General features: G+C 39.7%; 1 protein-coding gene across 5 annotated transcripts in view; it reads right to left on the reverse strand.

Moving 5' to 3' along the window:
• The window catches only part of NR2C1 (nuclear receptor subfamily 2 group C member 1), a 46,759-nt gene extending 23,974 nt beyond the window's left edge, over window positions 1-22,785 (reverse strand). Inside the window, exons 1-7 of one of the 5 annotated variants that reach the window (XM_047066004.1) lie at window positions 22,556-22,784; window positions 11,889-11,962; window positions 8,942-9,172; window positions 5,506-5,587; window positions 3,230-3,409; window positions 2,062-2,209; window positions 1,831-1,921 (exon numbers count right to left, since the gene is read on the reverse strand). In XM_047066004.1, coding sequence (XP_046921960.1) covers window positions 1,831-1,921; window positions 2,062-2,209; window positions 3,230-3,409; window positions 5,506-5,587; window positions 8,942-9,172; window positions 11,889-11,942 — 786 coding nt within the window. In that variant the 5' untranslated portion in view covers window positions 11,943-11,962; window positions 22,556-22,784. Of the gene's footprint in view, window positions 1-1,830; window positions 1,922-2,061; window positions 2,210-3,229; window positions 3,410-5,505; window positions 5,588-8,941; window positions 9,173-11,888; window positions 11,963-17,401; window positions 17,541-22,555 lie in introns of those variants that run through there. The other 4 variants (XM_047066001.1, XM_047066003.1, XM_047066006.1 and 1 more) reach the window with 4 other exon arrangements.
• Window positions 22,786-25,083: the final 2,298 nt, after the last annotated feature.

A 25,083-nucleotide genomic window follows, 5' to 3' on the forward strand; every position in this document is an offset into this window, starting at 1 on the left:
GTCTATCGGAGCTAGATTTTTAAGTTTTTGCCACTGAAGACTCTTAGGCAATGTGAAAAGACCTCATCTTGTGACTTGCCGGTTTTGAGACTGCTTGTCAGAAACTTCCCACAGAAGGTTGTTATTACAATTTTAATACAAAGACATACAGAGAAGTAGTGTCTGGGCAAATAGTAATTTCTCAACAAAACTTAGTTCCCTTCTTCTCCTAAAAGAGTTAATCATGTCAGTGCAATGGTAACTACCATCCTAAGCTTGAATCATGTGCACAAGGCTAAGTGCAAAATATATGGTAAAAGGCCAAATCTCCCCAGTCAATAACAACATGCTATAAACCCCAACCTGTAAGGTCGACACTCCTATTGGCCCTATTTTACAGATGAGGAAGGAAAGTAAAACACTTGAGAGGTCAAATAACTTGCCCAAGGTTATGCACCTACTAAGTGGCAGATGAAATTTGATTCTAGAGCTCAAGTATGAAGAGTGCCTTAAAAGTATCAAATAATAAAGGGGCCCCTAGGTGGTTCAGTCAGTTAAGCGTCTGACTTTGGCTCAGGTTCTGATCTCCTGGCTTGTAGGTTGGAGCCCGGGTGTTGGGAGTCTGTGCTGACAGCAGGGAGCCTGGAGCCTGCTACGTCCTGTCTCCCTCTCTCCGTGCCCCCTCCTGCGCTCAGGCCCTGAGCTCTCTCAAAAGTAAATGAATGTTTAAAAATAAATTTTGATACTTTTTAGTATCAAACAACAAATGTATGATAAATCTGGCCATAATTAGGATGACCAGATCACATTACAGGCTGAGAGAAATACTAGTTGTAGGCTCCCTAAAATCTGTTTATAGACATGAGTCTTCAGGAGAAATTTTTGATTTTTGTTCTCAGAAGGGTTTCTGAACACTACAGAAACTCTACATGTTCCATCTAAATACACAAACTTTTTTTCCTTTAGACCTCTTGCTCAATAAAGAGGCGTCCCAACCTCTAAGAGAACCCAGATAACTTAGATATATAATGAGTGCTCTTGGACTTCTATTCCTACTCTTGACTCAAGTCAATGTTTTGAATAACGCGTGCTAGAAATTTCCCTTTACTTGAAATATTTTAAGTATTTTGTTACTATAAAATCTATAGGGCAACATAAAAGGAATATTACGAATTTTGTACTTAATATAAATTATTCTTCTGAGGCTTTCTATTTCAAGGTGAAAGAAGCCTAGAAGACTTTTGTCTGTCACTCTCACATTGAAGCTGTACTTGTCCTCCTGGAATAATGAACATTTCTACTGATAGTTATTCGTATACGAGGACCCACAAAATGGAGGCCATACTGGTCACAAATCTAAACCCAAGTCAGCATGCACATATAGGAAACACCTGTCAAGGAAACCTAACATACACCAATCACGATCCTGCAACTCTGCCAAGTTAGCTCTCCTCACCCTAGAAAACAAGACCCACTAGCCTTAGTAGGAAACCTTCAACTTCCTAGGCAATAAGGCCATTTCCACATTCTGCTTCTAATGCTCTGTAAAACTCATTCTTGTCCAAAATCCCTTGGCAAGAGTGTTCCACTGTTTATGAGGCACTGTGCTCTGCTGATCTATGGATTCTTTTGCCTTGAATAAAGGCATCAAACTTGTTCCTAAATTGTTTTAGTTTTGTCATTTGACACTATCAAATAGTTGATAATTTATGTTAAAAAAAAAAAAAACAATTTGTAATAGGGAATATTTAAGACCAGATCAACTGACCAAATTAATGGAAATTAAGAAAAGGAAAAAATATTAAAAGCTTAAAAAAATTTTAAGCTTTAAATTAATTGCACTACACACACCTTATCTGGTGTCATCAGCACAGTTGACTCAGTTTTTATTCCAGACTGGTGAATATTCACAAACATTCCTGAATCTAACAGTCCTGCTGACCTGTAACAAACAAGTATAAATTTTAGCCTTAGTTTCACTGGGAAGAAAAACAAATGACCAGCTACTTAATGTGGTTGTTTTGTGTGTGTGTGTGTGTGTGTGTGTTTTTCTGTTTGTTTTTTTTTTTTTTTTTACTATACCTTGCAGTTTCACTATCTGTTACAAAAGTTGGAGTTGCAGCTAATGGGCTTCGAAGGTCTTTTCGGATGTAGATTTTTTCTGTTGAAGCGGCACAGTTGGAAGATTTTTCTCGAGATACTTCAATGGGTTTTCTTTCACACTGAACAGCTACAAAAATGCATTAAACTATTACATCACAATGCAGAATTTATAGGCAATTTTAAATGTAACCTTTCGGTCAGCAATTCTGCTCATGGGAGACAGTTACCATAACTGAACTCTAAAGACAATCATAATCTTTAGAAATTCTTTCCAAGCCCAACAAAGTTGCTTCAGAATAGTAATCTGCATCTCTCATTCTCTTTTCTCTTCCTGATCCAGCTGTGGTAGAAATGTAGAGAAACTCTTATTTTTTAAAAGCTCACTGTCAAGAAGGAAAAACTGAAGTCAGGAGTCTCTCACCTATCTATATGAGAGTTAAAAATATTTAATTAAAAACAAGACTAATAGCCACAAAAGACTAAAATTAAATCTTATTTTAGTTAAGGGCAGGGAGATTTTTGAGAACTAATTCAACTGTTTAATCTTAATTTATAAAATATAGGTAATATATTTCACTTATTTATAGGAATTTTATTTCATAATACTTAAGAGACAGTATAATGTAGTTGTTAAATGTGTATTTTCTGAGGGAAAAAACTGCCAAGATTCAGATCCAAGTTTTGCCACTTATTAGTTGTGTGACCTTGGGCAAGTTATTAAATCTGTTTACTCTGATCAAATGTAAAATGCGTAACAGTCATACATACTGCAGAGAGTTCTGCTATGAGAATAAATAAGTTAACTCATATGTTATACACAGAGTTAGGCATGGTAGGAGCTCGATCAATATCAGCTATCCTTTTTATCATTTTAGGAGTTTAATCAAAAGCTAGACTGGTATCTAGTTAGTTGTGCTTTTTTTAAAAAAAACCATATTCAAACATACATACATACATGCAAAGCGGATAGGAACTCAACATCTGTTGAACGAATAAATATTGCATGCATATGTACACATTTCTATGTTGTTAGTTGGAAAACTGTAAATGAAAAAGCACATATATTTGACATACTGTGTTAATTTTGACATACTTCTAGTTTGCCTGAATCCTTAAAATTATTCTCTCCTTTAAAGCTAATACATACAGTCTTGTCTCATTCCAAACGCAATACATCTCTGTAACCTGCAGTATTGACAGCGATTTCGATGGTGTTTATTAATAATACAGTCCTTTGATCCTCGACATGAATAAACTAAATTTTTTCGGATGCTTCTTTTAAAAAATCCTTTGCAGCCTTCACAGGTTACTGCTCCATAATGACGCCCTAGAAACAAGATGTTTAAGAAAACACAAAAGTCACATATTTTAGAACAGAAATGGAAGTAAGCCCATTTCTTCCCTTTAAATAACAATATATGTGATGAGACAGAGATTTTTGAGTTTCTGACATGAAAAAAAGTTTTAAGGAGTTACTAAACAGAATGAAACCACCATATTCTTTGATAAATATATTAACCAGTATGAATTTTTAATTTTGGTATTTTTTTAAGTTTATTTATTTTGAGAGAGAGAGAGAAAAGAGAGCATGAGTGGGGTAAAGGCAGAGAGAGAGAGGGAGAGAAAGAAAGCCAAGCAGGCTCCGCCCTGTCAGTGCGGAGCCTGATGTGGGGCTTGAACCCACAAACCGTGAGATCATGACCTCAGCTAAAATCAAGAGTCAGATGCTTAACTGACTGAGCCACCCATATGCCCTATGAATTTTTATTTTGTAAGTAACCTTAACAACAGTATGGATAATTTCACAAAGAAAAGAAGCAAAACCATCCATAACACCATGATATGTAAAAACTATTTTCACTTCTGAGATCACTTACAAATTATAATTCTCATATATTATATAAGGATATTTTCTTCTGAAAACTATGCTCTGAAACAAGCACACTAAGCAGTATTTGAGCTAATCTCTTCTCATTGTGGGTTCCACTTTTTTTTTTTTAATTTTTTTTTTTTTCAACGTTTATTTATTTTTGGGACAGAGAGAGAGCATGAACGGGGGAGGGGCAGAGAGAGAGGGAGACACAGAACCGGAAACAGGCTCCAGGCTCTGAGCCATCAGCCCAGAGCCTGACACGGGGCTCGAACTCACGGACCGCGAGATCGTGACCTGGCTGAAGTCGGACGCTTAACCGACTGCGCCACCCAGGCGCCCCTCATTGTGGGTTCCACTTTTTAAATTTCTGGAGAAATGTTATACTTTGATTAACCTACCATTATATAAACAATTTCTTTGGCACAACATTTATTTATTTTTATTTATTTTTGCAGAGAGAGAGAGTGAGAGAGCGAGGGAGCATGAGTGGGGGAGGGGCAGAGAGAGAGGGAGACACAGAATCTGAAACAGGCTCTAGCCTCTGAGCTGTCAACACAGAGCCCGATGAGGGGCTCGAACTCACGGACAGCGAGATCATGACCTAAGCCAAAGTCGGATGCTCAACCAACGGAGCTACCCAGGCGCCCCTGGCACGACATTTACTAAATTGAACATACTCTTGGGAAAAGGTGTAGTGGAGACTTTTGTAATGACGCTATGGAAAAGATCAAAGATTACAAAAAACAAACGAGGCCCTTAAAGCATATCCCACTGGCACATGGGCGCTTTCCTAGCATAAAGTAACAATAAACATAACTAAAATGACATAACCCTGATATTAGACTTGGAGAAATGTCCGCTCAGCTGTGCACAAAATTAAATAAAGGGTAACCAGAAATTTTTCATCTCAGTAATTCAAGTTACTCTCTATCCCTGGACTAGCAACAGGACTCAACAGGTAAGTTAACAACTTAACATTTTATTATTAAGGACCACAACTCATTTTTAAGCAATTCCTTTGACAAACCGGTTTTATATTTTAAAAAAATTCCACTTATTCATTCAGTTTACATTTTAAAGGAAAAACTGCTTTTCCTAATTCTTCAAAATATGCATTTTATGTCATTGCAAGACCAAGTCAAACTGCATTCAAGTGAAGAAAAACCTTAGGTGAATAAAAAACTTGGGGATAAAATCGGTTACATTTCATAGGCTTCAAATATGGACCATAACAATGACATCCTCTTGGGGCGCCTGGGTGACTCAGTCTGTTAAGTGTCCGACTTCAGTGCAGGTCATGATCTCTCCATTAGTGGGTTCAACGCCCACATCAGGCTCTGTGCTGACAGCTCAAAGCCTGGAGCTTGCTAAGTAAGGTTCTGTGTCTCCCTCTCTCTCTGCCCCTCCCCTGCTCAGCTCTGTCTCTCTCTCTCTCAATAGTAAACATTAAAAAAAAAAAAAAAATGACATGCTCTTTTTACTTTCAGAAGAAGAAACGTGGCAGTGTGGTAGTTACAACACAATATATATAGGTTATTTTTAAATGTTACCTGATGCTTTGTCTCCACATACTACGCAAAGATCAAAAACCTTATTTGGTCCTTGGTCTGGAGAAGAATTATCTGTTAAGAGCTAAAGAAAGCCCCCCAAAACAAAAAACAAAACAATAGTGTGTTAATAATGCTCGTAAGTAAAAAGTAGAAGAATATTCAGTCTTAATTATTGCTTTCTTTCAAGTTATTCTGAAACTTTGAACTCTATTATACATATATATCAATTAAACTATTCTTATTTTTCTTTATGTAAGTAAAAATATCAATGTTATTAGACACAAAGATAGGAAGAATACCTTTTAAATTTACTCTATAACACTCTAATTTAACAGACTATTAAACACACAAATAAATGCATGAGTATTTAACGTATCTTACCCATTAAGCACTTATTATTCATTCAACACATCAAATGATTGCAGAAGCTATCAGCCCCATCATGACATCTGTCTTTGAACAGCTCAAAAATTTCCCATATGACTGACTAAAATAAGCTATAATAGCATAAAAAAGATAACTGATTTTTAATAAATAAATATTTATTTTGAGAGAGAGAAAGAGAAAGGGACAGAAAGAATCCCAAGGAGATTCCATGCTCTCAGCACAGAGCCGGATGTGGAGCTTGATCCCGTGAACCCTGAGATCATGACCTGAGCCAATATCATGAGTCAGATGCTTAACCAACTGAGCCACCCTGGTGCCGCTGAACTTTTAAATGGAAAAGGGGTTAAAGTTTTTGTTAAAGTATTTACTTATAATTACGGAAATATGATTGATTTACGAAATATAAAATTTTCATCAATGAGTTGTCTAGGATTAGATGGAGTGGTTGACAGCATGGGTTGTGGAGTCTGGTAAATGGCAGAAGGTCAGTGAGACTGAGTGGGGAAGCCTTGGGCAAATTACAAACGCTCCTTAAATTATATAAAGGGCTATATATCACTAGGTATAGCTACTATGATGCTGGCAAAGAAATACACTAGTCTCTTCTTTTAGATTTATTTTCTAGTATTTTCATCATTTTCTTTCAATCTTTTGGAATGTGAATGAATTAATTTAATCCCAAAAATGTGATAGGGCATTCCCTATGACAGTGGCATCATTCTTTTAAAAAAATTTCTTTAATGTTTATTTTTGAGAGAGAGAGAGAGAGAGAGAGAGAGAAAGAGAGAGAATGAGTGGGGGAGGGGCAGAGAGAGAGACAGACAGGATTCAAAGCAGGCCGGGCACTGACAGCAGAGAGCCCCATGTAGGGCTCAAACTCACAAACCGCGAGATCATGACCTGAGCCAAAGTCGGATGCTTAACTAACTGGGCCACTCAAGTGCCCTGGCATTATTCCTTCTTATATCACTATAAAAATTAGTCTTCAACAGAAACGTAAGAAAAAACCTTCTAGTACTAGCTGTCCCTTGAAAACATCTATGAAAAGTATCACTCCTTTCCTTAATAGCACATCTACAGCAAATGGTGTTAATCTTTTATCCTCTATTATTCTTATGGGTAGAAGAAATATTGAGAGATTAAGGGACACTAGATCACTGGATCAGAAATCCAATCTTTTTGGCCCAGGGGAATTCTATCCTATACCTGTTTCTCTTTCTCTGCCCTGAGAGGTGCTCCATAAAGTAAGCAAAGTACCAATATTATCTTTTCTTCTGGAAACAGAATTTTTCTTTTAAGAGTAACTTTACAGTGGAGAAAAGTGACACACACTACTTCAGCCAGGTGGTCAAGATCAATGTCACCAGTTATCAAACATGATGATACTAAGTACACTAATACAATGTGATGAAAATGGCACTCTGTGATCCTCCTTACCCAAACCAACAAGCCCAGTCTAACCATGAGATGTCGAAGTCCCATAGCAGGGTCACCTATAATATACCTGAACAGTACACCTCAAAACTGTCAAGGTCATCAAATACAAGAAAAGTTTGAGAAACTGTTACTGCTAACAGTAATCTAAGGAGACATGATGATTAAATGTAATATGGTATCCTGGAATCAAAAAGAATATTAGGTAAAAATCAGGGAAAGCTAAAAACATTTATGGATTTTAGTTAATTATCAAAATTAGTTCATTATCAAAATAAAGGTATCATATTAATATAAAATGTTAATAGGAGAAATTGTGTGTTGAGAGGTTATAAGAGAACCCTGTACTTCCTGATATTTCTTTAACTATTGGGGAGTCTGGGTGGCTCAGTTGGTTAAGCATCCGACTCTTGATTTCAGCTCAGGTCATGATCTTACAGTTGTGAGATGGAGCCCTATACCCAGCAAAGAGCCTGCTTAAGATTCTCTCTCTCCCTCTGCCCCTCCCTGCTTGTGTTCTCTTAAAAAAAAAAAAATCTGTTAACTATAAAACTTGTAAAAAATCAATTCTGTTAATAAGGAAAAAAAAAGGTATTTATAATGTTATAAACTTTTTGGGACTTCTGTCTTGTTGATAAAATAACTTCTCGTAAATCCCATCTATTTTTTACCTTAGCCATTCCTAAAAATAATACAGATGATGTAATCAGAAGAATAATAGAATCAGGCAAAATTTTGTATTTTATGAATTAGTTTCTCAATCCTAAAAGGAACTTTCCTTGATCAGGTTTTCAGCACAAAACATGGAATTCAATTTTAAGTGGGTACTCCACCAAAAAGTCTCCAAAGGCAAACTTAGGGGGTTGCTGAATTTGTATTCAATCATAGCAACCAGCAGTGAAAACATCTATGTAACCACAGGTATGCATTGTGTATAAGCCTTAACTGGCTCTTTGAAAAACAGTGCATAACTTGCAGAAATTAAAATGATGTGAAGTTAATCTAGACTACTGACTGACTTCCAGCGTTAAAGCAGACCATGAGGGTAAACCACCTGTTACATCAAGGAAGACATCGATGACAACCAAGGAGGCACAGTGACAAAGCTGCAGCCATAAAACCACGTTCTTGATCTGGCAGCTTGTTTGAGGCCTCGGCAGTGTGCTCCTGGGAAGTGCTGCTACCACAGAAGAGGCTCTTGATTTGGCAGTTTCCTAACCGAGCAGAAGCAGCAGGTCTCTTAGAAGCCAGTTCTGCAGCACATCCAAGTGGTTATTCTTGGAAACTGACCTAGAGCTGTTTCTTCAGCCTTCCCGACAATTCTATGAGTTCTCCATATCCTTTATTAAACCCCTCCCTGGACAAACTAGCCAGAGTGAATCTTGCTGTATGTAAGAGCCCTCCAAAATACACGGAAGGGAGGGTGTGTGAGGAAAAGTACAGTGGCATAAAGGAGAGGGCAGTCACCACAGATAATGTGCACACCATGTAATTTAATGCAAGATTTTTTTTTCTATGGACCATGCAGGATATAAAGTCTTAACACCAGGACTTACACTTATGACATGCTTTTTAATTCTTTCAAGTGTGATGAAGACACTGTAAAGTTATTTACCTGGAGATGTTGTGCAGACAGATCAGGAGTTGTAAAAAATAACTGATTAACACCTGCTGCATCTGGAGTAGTGAGGAATACTTTCCCTGGAGTGGAATCTTGCCTGGCCAGAATGACTTTGCTTGGAGTAGAGCCATCATGGTTTGTCAGAATGAACTGCTTCCCTTGTGTACTATGATCAAGTGCTGTCACGATCTGGATTTTCTGGCCAGTTTGCTGCTCGGTAACAATCTAACACAACCATGTCATATCAGTAATCGATTCGACTTAATCTTTTTTTTTTTTTTTTTTTAAACTCTAAGGACACAATTTTCTCCTACCTTCGGACAAAGTTAGAAAAGTGTAACATTACTTATATGTTCAATACATTACACATAGACACACACCTTTTAAACTAGCAATTCTACTCCCACAAAATCCTGTCCTATAGAAAAACAAATGTGCAAATGAAGGTACAATCACTATTCTGATTCGTTCCTTCCTTCTTCCCACCCACCTTCCATTTACACAAACCTATATTGGGTGCCTTCTATTTGCCAAGCACTATTTGTTCTGGTCCTGGAATACAGCAATAAATAAAACAAAACCTTTTTTCTCATCAAGCTTTTATTTTAGTGAGGAAAGGCAGATAAAAAACAAGCAAATACTGTTGTCAAACAGTATTAAGTGCTATAAAGAACAGATAAAACAGGGTAGAGATGGTGAGAGTCACTGATAGAATAAAAGCCATGAGGAGATGACATTTTTGCACAGACCTAAGTGCAGTAACAGACCAAAGCTTAGGACTAGCTACGGGTAATGCATCCCAGGTAGAGAAAAAGAAACATGAAAGAAGGCTGTGGGGCAGGAGGAGTGTGTCTGAGGCAAGAGGCACTACAAGAGAGCTATGTGAGTGAAAGAGTGGCAGAAAGGATTATGGTAAAAGACAGGATCTGAGAGACAGCAGGAGCCAGATGGTATAGGGCTACACAGGGACTACAAAGTCTGGATTTCCTCCTGTGTGAAATGGAGATCCACCTTCCTCTGGAAGGTCAGAGAGCAGAGTGGCAAGATCTTTTTCAAAGAGGGTGTTCTAGATTTAGTGTGTAGACTAGCCTGTGAATGTTGAAGAGAAGAATACTCAGACACCGGCAATATCTGGGAATTAAATATGGGCAGAGATGCTGGTGGGGAACAGGGTAGCAGCCATGCCTGTTTCTCCATGCCTGGAGAAAAATAATTGGATTTGGGATATTTTATGAAGGGAAATGTGACAGGATATGCCAACTGCCTGGATGTGGAATATGAGGAGAGAAGAGTAAAGGATGACTATCAAATTTTGGTCTGAGCACATGAGAGGACAGAAATGCCATCCACTTAGTTGGAGGAGTCTGGAGAAGTGCAAGTTCATGACTAAAGAGAACTAGCCAGTGCTGAGGGCTTTGGTTGTTGAGCAAATATTTTACAGAGTAAACTCATTAAGGCAATTTAATCCCTTGATTCAAATTTAAAATGGCAAATTTGGTTTGTTTCCAACTTTTTCTCCATTTCCCTGAAATTATTTTCATCAAGATTCTTTTCTATGCAAAATTTACAACAAAATGCTGAATTACTAATCAGTTTTTGTCTAGGGCAGATTGTACTGACTATAGCTGCTACCAACTCAAGTTTTCTTTGTTGACCATTATTTCTAGCATGTCCTATTTTTCTGGGTATACTTTTCACCATTGTCAATTTTATTTTACACATAGATTATTTATACCAAGTCTAGTCTCCATCTTCCCTAACAATTTTTGCAATTTCCTTAAAAAAACTTTTTTTGGGGGGTGCTTGGGTGGCTCAGTCCGTTAAGTGGCCGACTTTGGCTCAGGTCATGATCTCGCTGTTCGTGAGTTCCAGTCCCGCATTGGGCTCTGTGCTGACAGCTCAGAGCCTGGAGCCCACTTCAGATTCTGTGTCTCCCTCTCTCTCTGCCCCTCCCCTGCTTGTGCTCTGTCTCTCTCACTCTCAATAATAAATAATAAAACAAAAAAAAAAATTTTTTTTTTTAAGAGAGAGAGAGACAGAGAAAGAACACAAGAGAGACAGAGAAAGTATGGGGTAGAGGGAGGGAGGGGGAGAGGGAGAGGGAGAGGGGGAGGGAGAGGGGGAGAGGGAGAGAGAGAGAGGGGGAGATGGAGGGAGAGAGAGAGAGGGGGAGAGAGAGAGACAGAATATGAATCTTAAGCAGGCTCCACAGTCAGTGCTGAGCCTGATGCAAGGCTCAATCACACAACCCTGGGATCGTGACCCGAGCTCAAATCAGACGCTCAACCAACTGAGCCAACCAAGCTCCCCAAGAAACTGTATTAAGATCTATTGGTCTATCCTGCAATTTGAATGGATCCTTTATTTATCAGTAATTTTGTAACATCACACATTGGTCCACTGATTTATATACATCTTTTATATGTTGACATGTTTCATCATACAGTATCATCGCATGTCATGTAGCCTCTGGGGAAGAAAAGGTAACTAATGTTCCAGTATTATTATGAAAACAGTTTTGACCTTGCTGACTCTCTGAAAGAATCCCTAGATGATACTTTGAAAACCTCTGGGTTATGGTACCTCTTCCTAAGAAATAGGGCATAAGATCTGTTATTTGACATGGATCTCCTCCCACTGGTCCATTAAGACTGGCCTCAGATTCTGTACCTCCAAAAATATTCCATGACCAGATCTCCACAACCCTCTGTGACTCTTCATTAGCTGTTTTTCTTCTGTGCTCCCATAACACCGTATACAATAATCTATTACAGCCCTTACCACTGTATTGTGACTGTCAGATGATTCAACTATCTCTTACTAGATTTAAAAATATCTTAATGTTGAGGGTATCTTTTATCTCTGTACCTCCAGAACCTAGCATATACATTTGATGTAAATAGGTTGATGGATCAGCAAATGAACTGTAAATCAAACATACCTCTCCCATTTGTTGTTCAATAATTTGATGTGCAATTTCTTCTATGGTTGCCATGTTCTAACTGCCAGAATGTCCTGCCAAGATAAAAAGACACTTTTCACAAAATAAAATATATTTACTGAAGAATTTACAAATGAAATCACATGCTGGTGCCTGGGTAGCTCAGTCGGTTAAGCATCAAAGACTCTTGACTTCCGTTCGGGTCATGTTCTCACAGTCATGAGATCAAGCCCCTTAAGATTCTCTGCCCCTCCCCAGCGTGTGGTTCTCTCTCTCAAAAAAATAAACTAAAAACACAACCCTCCCAAACAAATGAAATCACATGATAGCTAAGATCTGCTTCAAAATAATCCAGTTGGGGTGGGTGGTGGTAGGAGGGAATAAACAAAACAAGGTTGGCGATGAACTGACAGTTGCTAAAAACTGTTGTTTATACAGGGGTTCATAACAGTATTCTCTGTTTTTATATATTTTGAAAATATCTACTTAGAAAAATCATTCAGGGTGACTGGGTTAAGTGTCCAACTCTTCATTCTCAGCTCAGGTCATGATCTCATGATTCATGAGATTGAGAACTGACTTGGGCTCTGCGCTGACAGTGTGGAGCCTGTTTGGGGATTCCTCTCTGTCCCTTACCTGTTTGCTCGTACATGCACATACTCTCTCTCAAAATAACAAACTTAAAAAAAAAAAAAAAGATTCAATACCAAACAATTTCACTTTTCAAAGATATTGAAGCCTAACCAGGACAACTCTACAGATTAGGAGTAGTTTATTAATTTAAATAAGGGTAACCCTATCTGTAAACAAATACATCATGGTAACCACTTAACATACTCTTTTTACCAATACATTGTTAATAACTGGCATTCGTTCAAAAGGAAAGAAGATTTCTCTAGAATCTTGTAACTGTTCTTCATTAGTGGAAGTTTTTTATATATTAAGGTTAATTTGAATTTAATGTAAAACTTTCTCCAAATGGATCTGAGAGCCTGAAAGATCAGTGGGTTGACTCTGATTTTTGCTTTTTTTCTGTATCAGTAGATAAGAACACAAAAATTATTTCTGACTTTATCACATTATATAATGTCTGTCATAAATTCACTAATAGTCTACAATTATAAATAACATTAATTGCCAAATTATCTGAATTTTCTTTCAATTACTTTAAAAATTTTAAATGTTTCAATTAGTTGTGCCAAAAGCACTATTTAATATTTAGCTTCATTATTCAACTATCTCTTACTGGATTGAAAAGCAGTGGCCTCAACCATTCTGGGACCAACTGAGGAAACAGAGCTGCTCCTCAGGTTTGTGTCCTCTGGGGCCAGGGTAGCAGTGACAGCCCTGACGACCTCTGACCCATCTTTGAGGTCTTCCTTCCTTTTCCCTGAAGGATAACTTATGTTTAAAACTGAATAGCTCTACTGGCCCATCCAGGAGAATCCCACAAGTTCGACAGCTTTTCTTCATTTCATCCCATATATGTCCCCCTCGGTCCAAGCTGGCAACATTTCTGCTGATATAAAATTCTCAGAAATCTTGTTGCCTTCCTTGCAATTCATGGGGCTTTAGGCCATCAGATATGAGTCCTATACAGATCTCTCCCGAATAACCCCATCTCTATTCCTGGCTTCTGTTGAGATGGCTGCCTGGATCCATAAATCACACGTCCCTAATTCTCTTTAGCAAATTGTTGGTTGTCCAGTCATACCCAAGAGAGTCTCTTAAGAACACACTTTCTCTTTTTTTGCAATATGGATAGGTTATTTTTCAAATCTTTAAGTCCTGATTCCATTTTTCTAAACGATTCCTTCTTCAATTTACCTCTTTCCTCTCACATTTTACTGTACGCAGCAAGGAGAAATGGCCATGTCTCTAACTAACACTTTGCTTAGAAATCTCCACAGAAAAATAGCTTACAAGTTCTGTTTTCCACAGAACGCTGGAACACAAGGACAAGTTCTTTGCCCTTCACCATAAGGTTCATTTTCCTCTAGTTACCAAAACTGTAACATGTTCCTCATTTCTGAGCCCTCACCAGAAGCATTGTTAATGTCTATTATTTCTATCAACATTCTATTTATGACACTATATGTGTATCTCTAAGATGATGGCAGCTTTTTCTACAGTTCTCTTTTCTTTCTGAACCCGCACCAAAATTGCCTTTGGTATTCGTATTTCTATCAACGATCTCTTCAAAGCAATCTAGGCTTTTTCTAGCATGCATCTCAAAACTCTTCCAGCCTCTACCCATTTTCCAGTTCCAAATTTTTAGGTATTTGTTATAGCAGTACTCCACTTCCCAGTACCAAAATCTGCACTGGTTTGCTAGGGCTGACTTAACCAAGACTAACAGGGCTAATTTTGGCTGGGTGGTTCAAACAACAAAAATTAATTTTCTCACAATTCTGGAGGCTAGACATCTGAGACAAGCTGTCAGTAGAGTTGATTTTTTCTGAGACCTCTCTCCTTGTCTTCCCTTTGTCTCTTCACAAGTCTTCCTTTTGTTTGTGCCTGTGTTGTAATCTCTTTTAATAGGGACAACACTCATATTGGATTAGGGCCTACCCTAATGACCTCATTCTAACTCAATTACAAAGGCCTCATGGCCAAATATGGTCACATTCTGAGGTACTGGGGGCAGGACTTCAATATGAATTTTGGGGGGAGACAATCCAGCCCATAACACTTAGACACAAATCTAACAAGAAATGTGCATGCTATATGTAAGGAAATCTTTAAAATGACACCTAGAGGGGCGCCTGGTGGCTCAGTCAGTTAACCATCTGACTTCAGCTCAGGCCATGATCTCAAAGTTGGTGGGTCCGAGCCCAGCTTCGGGCTCTATGCTGACAGCTTGGAGCCTGGAGCCTGATTCAGATTCTGTGTCTGTCTGTCTGTCTGTCTGTCTCTGCCCCTTCCCTGCTTGCGCTGTGTCTTTTTCTCTTAAAAATAAACAAACATTAAAAAAATATATTAAAATGATACCTAGAGAGAGGAAAAACTAGCTGAAAGAACACAAAAGAAAATGTTTATAGTGACTATCTCCAGGGAGAACTGGAAGTTTGGGAACAGGGATGGAATGCAGACTTTTCAGTGAGTAAGTGTCTGTTCTTTTTAAGTTTTACTTATTATTATCATTTGAGTGAGAGAGCAAGCATGTGTGCTAACACAAGTGGGGAAGGGGAAGTGGGAGAGGGAGAGAGAGAATCTCAAGCAGGCTCCATGCGCTGCACTGAGCAGGGCTCAATCTCAGGACTGTGAGATCATGACCAGAGCAGAAATCAAAGAGTCAAACACTTAACTGACTGAACCCACCCAGGCACCCCAGTGTGTATTCCTTTCAAATTTTAAGTATTACCACAAAAAAATGAATTGTAAGTAGGAAAAAAAAAAAAAAAGCCAAGCAGTTTAAAGGAATCTTGTCTAGAAATCCTAAAATCAAGCAGCATTATTGGCACATCAGACCCAAAGAAGCTAATTCATAATGAAAATTTACCGTGATATCATGACCGGAGCCAAAATCAAGAGTTGGACACTCAACCGACTGAGCCACCCAGGTGCCACTAAATCAACTATTATTTTAGCCAAAAAGACCAAAGACTATGAGGGTATATGTGATACACATATATGCCTGGTATATATGCCTGTAAAGGTTCATGCTTAATTGTATACTTTGTCATTAGCAGCGTTACAGGTAATACAATGTTAAAGGATTTGAATGCTGATACTCTTGAAACAGAATTCTTGAATACTGAATTCAGGGATATTTGGATTTTTTTTCTGTTTCAGAAGAAAAGAGCAGGAAATGGCAATGGATTCCTAATTTTTGGAGTTAAAAACTTCTAGGAGAATCTGACTAAAGCTACACAACCTCTTCAGAAAAATATACACACACATATATATTTGGTAGATTCCGATTTGTGATTCACCATATCAATTTTCTACTTCTTTCTATATAAACTCTCTGCGTTACTGTAGTAGCCTAGAACCCTTATCTCCTACCGTTCTATAGATCCATATAATCCAAACTGGTTTGCAAAAGAATGCTTAGGGGAAGTTTTTAGAATACTTACCTCAGTGATCATACACCTTAATTTGTATGGAATGAAACACAAATGAGAGGAATTTAGGGAATAGATTTGACCAGAAAGGTGGAGTAAGAACAACTTTTTCCCTCTGGACCCTCTCCAACCAACCATATCTTCCACTGCAATCTCAAACTATTTACCTTATCCTACTTGTAAAGCCTGTTAGGTGTCTGTCAAGCTGGTTCATTAAGATTTAAGTCTAGAAAGGCAGAGACACAGGATATAAAGTCAAATCCATAATCCCATTTTCCTTATTACTTACTTCTCTCATTAAACTATCCACTAATATAATACATCTTTATATGCAAATAAATCCGTGAAACAATTCACGTACATCCTACAATCTTGTTGATCAAAAATTTTTTTCCACCATTTACAAAAAGGATGCAGACTAAATTAATTACATAATTACAAATCATATCCAAGTGTATTAAGTTTTACTAAAATTCAGAGATTCCCAGAGGTTAGTATTTTATTCACTCTGATAAACAAAAGTATTAGCAAGGGGGAAATGATGAAAATTCGTAAGAATGAAATAGTTATTTAGCATCAAAGCAAGGATTTATGACAATGTATTAGTCACTTTGGTTGTGATAAAAGCTCACCTACTGCTAGTTTAAGCAAAAAGGAAATGGCTGGGGGGAGGGGGGGGAACAGGACAGACAATGCTAGGATCCAAGTGGAGCTGACCTTAGGAAAAACTGGAGTTAGTTTTCCGATGCTGTCAGGAATCTCCTTATCTCTATTTTTTTTTCCCCCTTATTGTTGTCCTTATTCTCCCTATGTGGCTTCTTATTTTCTACTTTGTAGTAAAGCACCAGGAAAGTAAAAGTAGTCTTCTCTAATTTCAATTTTAAAATGCTGGTAATAGATTCTGATTGGGCCAGCTTAGGTTATATGCTTATCTCTGGAATTAATCAAGAAGGAAAGGAAGGCTAATATGATTCTAGCATTGGCAGCTTCTACTTTCGGAAGGTCCAGTTATCAAAAGATGAAGACTAGTTGGGGTGCCTGGGTGGCTCAGTCGGTTGGGCGTCTGACTTCGGCCCAGGTCATGATCACGTACTTCGTGGGTTCAAGCCCTGTGTCAGGCTCTGTGCTGACAGCTCAGAGCCTGGAGCCTGCTTCTGATTCTGTGTCTCCCTCTCTCTCTGCTCCTCCCTCCTTGCACTCTGTCCCCGTTTCCCAAGAAATAAATACTATAAATAAATAAAATAAATAAAGACTAGCATAGACATGGCTCCTGATAAAATCACCATGAGCCAGGCAACCACCTCAATTTGTTTCTACTACAGACACACAGAATTCTTCAACCAGAAGTCCACTGAACACTACACTACTCAAAACATTTAATTCAGCATTGACTCCAATTTTCTGTTGTCAGTTGGATAAATCCCAAAAAGGAGAAAGAATACTTACTCTAATAACATATTGTCAAAAGTTTTCCTTTCGGCTACTTCCAGATTAAAGTCCTTCTAATTTCTTGCTCTGTGAGTTCTTCAGTAAAAGACAAATTTAGTTTTATAGCCATTTCTTTTTTTTAATCTTAAAAAAAATGTTTTTAAGTTTATTCACTTTTGAGAGAGAGCATGAGTGGGGGAGAGGCAAAGAGAGAGGGAGACACAGAATCCCAAGCAGGCTCCGGGTTCTGAGCTATCAGTACAGAGTCAGATGTGGGGCTCAAACCCATAAACTGTGAAGATCATGACGGTTTCATGAGCTGAAGCTGGATGCTTAACTAAGCCACCCAAACGCCCCTACGGCCATATTGTTTTAAACAATCTCCAGAGTTTCTAGAGAATTCATAAAATTTTTGTTGAATTTTTTCCCAACATCCCCAATTTTTTTTTGTTTGTTTGTGTTAAGCTGGTAAAAAGGCATAAGGAGTGAGGGCAGGGCAGCCTTTGAATCCTTAATATTAAAAACGTGAGGGGGCGCCTGGGTGGCGCAGTCGGTTAAGCGTCCGACTTCAGCCAGGTCACGATCTCGAGGTCTGTGAGTTCGAGCCCCCGTCAGGCTCTGGGCTGATGGCTCGGAGCCCGGAGCCTGTTTCCGATTCTGTGTCTCCCTCTCTCTCTGCCCCTCCCCCGTTCATGCTCTGTCTCTCTCTGTCCCAAAAATAAATAAAAAACGTTGAAAAAAAAAAACAAAAAAAAAAACAAAAAAAAAACCACGTGAGGCCTGGAGTCTTCAGGACTGGAGGGTGTTAGACTAATGAAACAAAAAGATAACAGGAGTTACCGGTTACCCTGATGTACTGATAAACGGAATCTTTCTGATGAGAGACTACTGACAGAGTTATGAAAAGAATCAAATTAGTTTTGGATTACCAGTCCAGATTTTATTCCCAGACTTATTTTTTTAAACAATTTTTTAAAGTTTATTTATTTTTGATAGAATGAGAGTGAGCAAGGGAGGGACACAAAGAGACGGAGAGAGAATCCCAAGCAGGCTCTGCACTATCAGCATGGAGTCCATAAACTGTGATATGAATCAACAGTTGGATGTGTGGTGCCTGGGTGGCTCAGTCAGTTTAAGTGGCCGACTTCAGCTCAGGTCATGATCTCACGGTTTATGAGTTTGACCCCACATTGGGCTGTGTGCTGACAGCTCAGAGCCTGGAACCTGCTTTGGATTCTGTGTCTTCCTCTCTCTCTGCCCCTCCCCCGCTCTCTCGGTCTCTATCAAAAATAAACATTGAGAATTTACGTAAGAAACAAAATTTTATTTACAACTGATTTTAACTATGGAAAAACACACAAGGACTAAAAAGAAACATTCTCATATGTTTAGGTGAGATTTATAGGCCACTTATTTTCTTCTGCTTTTTGAATGGGTATCTATGGTTGTAATCGGAAGTAAGCATTCTCTCATTTTTAGCCCATCGTATCTTGTGCCTATTTACCTTCTACAGCACCCTGTCCTTACTTGCATAGACGACCCATCTCTAATAGACTTCTAAGGAAAAGAACCGTAGTTTCCCTTGATTTCGGCTCAGGTCATGATCTCAAGCGTTCATGAGTTCGAGCCCCACATTGGGCTCCACGTTGACAGTGCAGAGACTCCTTGGGATTCTCTATCTGACTCTCCCCACTCTCTCTCAGAATAAATAAATAAACTTAAAAAAAAAAAAAAAGAAAAATGGTAGCTTTCAATGAACTAATTTTTTCAGTGAACCTCTAGTATTTAACAGTGCCCAGTATTCACATCTAACTTCAGAAAGTATTTACTGAAACACATTTACCAGGCACTATGAGACTTTGGGACTCAACAGTGAACAAGCCTGAAAAGATCTCTGCCCCACAGAGCTTATATTTTAGTGAGAAAACAGATTTTAAAAAATTATCATGAACTAAATGCTATGAAGCGAACTAGGAAAAAGTGATAAAGAGAAAAACAAACAAACAGGAGGAGGAAGTTTATATAGGTAATAGTGTCCTAGACCGCAAATCAATAGATCAGAGCTTCAATCCATTACTACTATTTATTAAATGCATTACTAAATGTCAGTCACTGTGAGGCTGAGTTTCCTCACAAATGAAATAGATTCAATACAATCTATTTCAAAAGGTTGTAAAACGTCAGTGTCAGGGAAAATATCTATACCAATGGTTAACAGTTTCTTTAAAGGTAATAGGTATTTCCTGAAAGTTAGCTGAATGAACAAAGTGCTCCATAAATGAACAAGAGGAGCTCAGAACCACTGCAACTAGAGATGGAGTCTCTGGAAAAACCTTATCGAAGAGACATCCGAGTTAGGCACCGATGGTTAGGTTTGTTCACCAGCCCAAGGGACAAAGCAAGAAGCTTGAGGATGGGTCTTCACTTCTCTAGAGCTAATTAACATACAAAAGACAAAACAGTCTTACATTTTTGGCCCTGATTTTTTTTTCAATTTACCATGATCTCACTTCAACTTATCTTCACCACAGACGAAAGCAAAACATGAATGGTGCTATCCTTCTTCCATTCAGATTCAAAATTTTTAGTGTGTGCTCTCTGACTACATCAGAAACAGTTCATTCTCTCCTCACCAGCCCCACTACCATCAACTGAATGTTAGGCTGCTGTCATCCAAAGCACACTTCGTGTTGTGAGCCACTTATGGATGGGGAAATTAATTTGGTAGGTCAGACTTTAAGTTAAATAGAAAACAGTGCCTCAGATATAGTGAGGGTAACAATGGTCTCAGGAAGACTTGATTTCAGTTTAATCTCTGAGTGTGCTGAGCTATGGAGCAAAATGTATTTCCTTCTGGGGGATGCGAAATTTGAAAATATGATACAAAACAACGATTTTTTTCCTGTGGAGTAGATCTTTGAAAATTTTTGGAAGTTAAGGTTTCTCTCACCAGAAAACACATATTCACATTCACCCACACTACAAAGAAGTATGCTGAATTTCAAGGGGGTCATAAAACTTCAGTAGCCTGACGGCCTTCAAGTTAACCCTTCTGGTAAAATTGCAGCTACTGTGGAGTTTCCTGAACGCATATTTAATATATATGATTTTGGGGCGCCTGGGTGGCTCAGTCGGTTAAGCGTCCGACTTCGGCTCAGGTCATGATCTCGCGGTCTGTGAGTTCGAGCCCCGCGTCGGGCTCTGGGCTGACAGCTCTGAGCCTGGAGCCTGCTTCAGATTCTGTGTCTCCCTCTCTCTCTGCCCCTCCCCTGCCCATGCTCTGCCTGCCTCTGTCTCAAAAATAAATAAAAACATTAAAAAAAATTAATATACATGACTTTGTGTACATTAGGCAAGAACCATCTTTGTGTAGATTTGAAGTGCCAATAAGGCATAAACTATCTGTGGGTCAGCACCTCTGACAAGCAGCAATATTAAATATCTCAAAGCTCACAGAACTGAAATATCCTTATTCTCCTGCTTCGGAACCATCAACGTCTCTTTAATGGCCAAAGGATGAAGTTTCGGTTCTTCTATTTTTTCAATATTTATTACACCTCTGAAGCATGCCTGCCACTGTGGACGTAGAGGGTTCCTTTATAGCCTGACTTCCTCATCTTCCCACTTTAGCCCCTATCCTCCCAAGAGGGGCCTCTCTTCAAGTCAAAGTGGGATGTTCTTTACACCCACCATTCCAAGTTCCTCTTCCCTCACTTAAATACCACCTGGCCTTTCAGACTTGGTTGAAATTTTTAAAAATCCAATCCTTTGAGATGGGTTCAGCATCGATTTTGAATGCTAAAGCTCTTAATTACAATTTACTAACAGACTTTTTTTAACTTCTGATATCATATTCAAAATTTATGTAAAGATGCATTTTTCCAGCGCTTTCATAAAAGATTTCCAGATTGCAAAGGGTACTACGAATCAAAAAAAAAGGTAATGATATTTATATTATCAATTCTTTATGCTGCTTCTTTTGTCTTTTCTATTCCCCAAGGGCAGGAATTAAACTCGTCGGGTGACAGAAACACCAACGGTACCATATCTTGGGAATGTTTGGTGCCTTTGATTTGTGTCTCCCTCAAAACCCTTCCAGAAGACTGAAATGCTACCAAAAAAAAAAAAAAAAAAAAAAAAAGAAATTTGTTACATTTATATGCGATCCACCTTTTTTATAAGAATGGAATGATCTACCAACTGGGCACAAGCAAAATTTTAAAACTGTCATCGTGTACCAACCAACCATACAACAGACACTGATGAGAAATGATCAAAATCAAAGGCCTATTTACAACATCCAGAGGAACAAAAGCCCCAAAGGCCTTAATTTCCAGTCTTTTTTGCTTTTCCTTCCCATTTATTTATTTTTTTAAAACAGGCCGACCTACTTAGTGAAGGTTACGAGACAACTTGGCAACAAGGTTATGAGACAACCAACCTGGCAACATTTGTAATTGTAATCATAAAACGGTACGTGCGGGAGTCGGAGGCAGGGGTTCTCAACAAAAGAACTTAGAAGTTTAGACTTGCCCAGGGCAGTGAGGCCCCTGGACCGTTCCATTTTTCTCAAAAGATACGAGTCCAAAGACAGCGGCTGCTGTCGCCCGATTTGTCGTGAAAGTTGAGCAACCCGTTGCTCGTCCCGTGTAGGCACGAGAATTACTAAGCGTCCTCCGAAAGGAACAGAGGCCTCGGCTTGCGGGCGCTCGAGCCCCCGCTGCGACCCCCGGGCCCCGCCGCGCCGCGCGGCTCTCCGAGGCGGGGGGGAGCGGCGGCGGCAACGCCGAGACGGAAGCTTTTCCTGTAGGTGAAAGGTCAGAGGCGCCGCAGGAGGCGCCGCGGGAGAGGCTGCCGTGCTCGCCGAGCCGCTCGCGTACTTGCCTTTCGCGCCCCGACCCCTCTCCGGGCTCCGCGCTCCCGCGCCGCACCCCGGCCCCGGCTACTGCCTCAGCCTCCCGCAGGGACCCACACGTTCGGCCATTCTGCGCGCCCCGAGCCCAACCCGAACAGCCTGCCGCCGCGCTGCCGGGCGGGCCGGCCGGCCGAGGTCAGCGGGCTGTCGGGGGAACAAGGGGTGCGTCCGTTGGCTGTTGGGAAGAAGGGACACCCCATCCACCCCCGTCCCAGGCGCGGCCACGGCTGCTTTTCTCCCCACCCGGGACTTCTTACCGGTGCTTCTCCGACGAGCTACGTCCCGCGTCGGGCTTAGACCGGACAGTCCCGTTGCGGTGGTTGCTTGGGGTTCCGGGAAGAGGCAGGTTAGAGAAAGCTGAAAGGGATGGGGTAAAGAAAAGTGGGGGCAGGGAGCTTTCTGGGTTTGTGTATTTGGGGGGGGGTCAGAGTTCGTGACCCCTCCCTCGGCTCTGCGGTGCGTGCTCCCATCCGCGCCTGCGCATTACTAGTGGAGCAGCAGTAAGGAGGTCGTGACGTTCCCTGGGTGGAGGAATGAGAAAACCGAGCCTCTGAAAGTCCACTGCCCTCTATCAGCTGGGAGGGAAACTGCCCCGCCAGAGCGGCCCTATCAGGGACCTTCCGAAACCGTGTGCCCTTAGCATCCCAGTTTGCCAAAGGCGGTCTTTAAAGGAAGTTTTGAGACTTTTCAGATTTGAGTAATACTAGATAACCTTATCAGTTTTAGGCGGTTAGAAACTTGTGGAAAATTGGACTCTGTTTTAGGGTATCTCTTACCTTAGACTAAAGTTTATTGGAAGAGTTAAGTCTGGGTAGGTTCCAATAAAATATTTAAAATTCCCTTAAATAAAGGAAGCTAGGGTAGAATTCTCCACAGTAAGGCAGAGATTTACTATGAACTCTTGTGGGTAAATAGGTACAGTGGCTAAATGGAGCAAGAATTATCACTTAGAATGTAAACTTCTTGAAGGCTGGCTTTTTTGTTCGGTGGTGTATTTCCAAGCATTTAGGACAATAGCTGGTGGTCAATAAAGATTCATGAAACAAAGAGGCATTGACAGAACATCATGACAGTGACCACCTGTGGCACTGAAGTGTGGCAGAAGAGCTGTCCTGTGTGTAAAGCACTGTATGGTTTGGACTTGAGAGAAAGGGTCGTTGAAATTTCTTTAGTACCGACCAACATTAGAAAAGCAGTCATGGGGGCGCCTGGGTGGCTCAGTCGGTTAAGCCTCCGGCTTCGGCTCAGGTCATGATCTCACGGTCCGTGGGTTCGAGTCCCGCGTGGGGCTCTGTGCTGACAGCTCAGAGCCTGGAGCCTGCTTCGGATTCTGTGTCTCCCTCTCTCTCTGCCCCTCCCCTGCGCATAGTCTGTCTCTGTCTCAAAAATAAATAAAAACATTAAAAAAAAATTAAAAAAGAAAAGAAAAGCAGTCATGGATTCAGGCCAGAAACCCAAGTCAGGAAAAACAAAAGTGCGCCGGGAAGAACATTTCCTCTATCATTTCCCTCTGGAACTAGGCAGCTGGACACAGAAAAATTCCCCAAGAAGAGGAATATGCTTCATGTCTCAGTCTCTGAAAACAGGTCTGTGTGGTTCATCTTTAAATATGTGACTCTAAAAATACATATGGCTTAGGGGTGCCTGGGTGGCTCAGTCGGTTGGGCGTCTGACTTCAGCTCAGGTCATGATCTCACAGTGAGTTTGAGCCCCACCGTCAGGCTCTGTGCTGACATTTCAGAGCCTGGAGCCTGCTTCAGATTCTGTGTCTCCCTCTCTCTCTGCTCCTCCCCTGCTCATGCTCTCTGTCTCAAAAAAAAAAAAAACCCAAAAAACATAAAAAAAAAAAATTAAAGGATTTAAAAAAAAATACATATGGCTTAAAAGACATCATCACACCAAAAGTAGATACAGTAAATTTATTTTGTATAAATACATATTGACATTATTTACAATACTAATATTTATTTATAAGGGATCTATATGTGGACGATAAGATACAAACTATTACCACTTTAAGTAAAACATGTTTCTAGAAACTCATGTTATTTAAAAAAACAATATAGTATTTCAAGATTGGTTCTTAACATGCTATGACCGACTCATATAAAAGAGAAAGTTGTCCCTTTCTCTCCCCTCACCATGGGAATTTGATATTGAGACTTCTTGAAAATTTTCTATTATATAATATCTTAAAAAAAATAAAATCCTACTAGAAATTATCTTTCTTATAAAAGGGAAAGTCATAGATGATTTTCCTTTACAGAATATTAAATGTGGCATAGGCCCCAGAACATTTGTGTTTTGAAAGCACTTAAAAAAATAAAAACCAGAAGGGATCCATTTGGAGTAATTTAATTCACCAAACAAATGCTGAGTGTCCAGAGCATGCAAGGTACTCTGCCAGATGCTGAGGAGTCTCAAAATCTCAAGAATAGAATGTTATAGGCACCATAAAAAAGTGTTTCTTAGTTAAAAGGCTATAGAGGCATAGGAAAAGGAGAGACTAGATGTCGTCTGGAGGAATGGAGGGGGGGGGATATGGGAGAGAAGGACTAGGACCAACTGTTGCAAAAAGAAAAGTCTTGGATAAATAGGCAGAAGTGGGTTGGGAAGAGAATGAGAAGTAAACCTTATAAACAGAGAAGGGTTGGGGTGGGTTTAGCTGGAGTGTGTGATACCTGAGGAAAAATATTCTATGCCAAGCCACTGGAAAGCCATTGGAAGTTGCAAAGAGCACGGATGAAACTAGGTCAGAGCTCCGCTTAGAAGATGGCTCTGGCAG

This window comes from Lynx rufus, unplaced genomic scaffold (genome assembly GCF_022079265.1).
Source record: "Lynx rufus isolate CCGP_SWC_20201006 ecotype Redwood Valley unplaced genomic scaffold, mLynRuf1.p SCAF_7, whole genome shotgun sequence".
Taxonomy (NCBI): domain Eukaryota; kingdom Metazoa; phylum Chordata; class Mammalia; order Carnivora; family Felidae; genus Lynx; species Lynx rufus.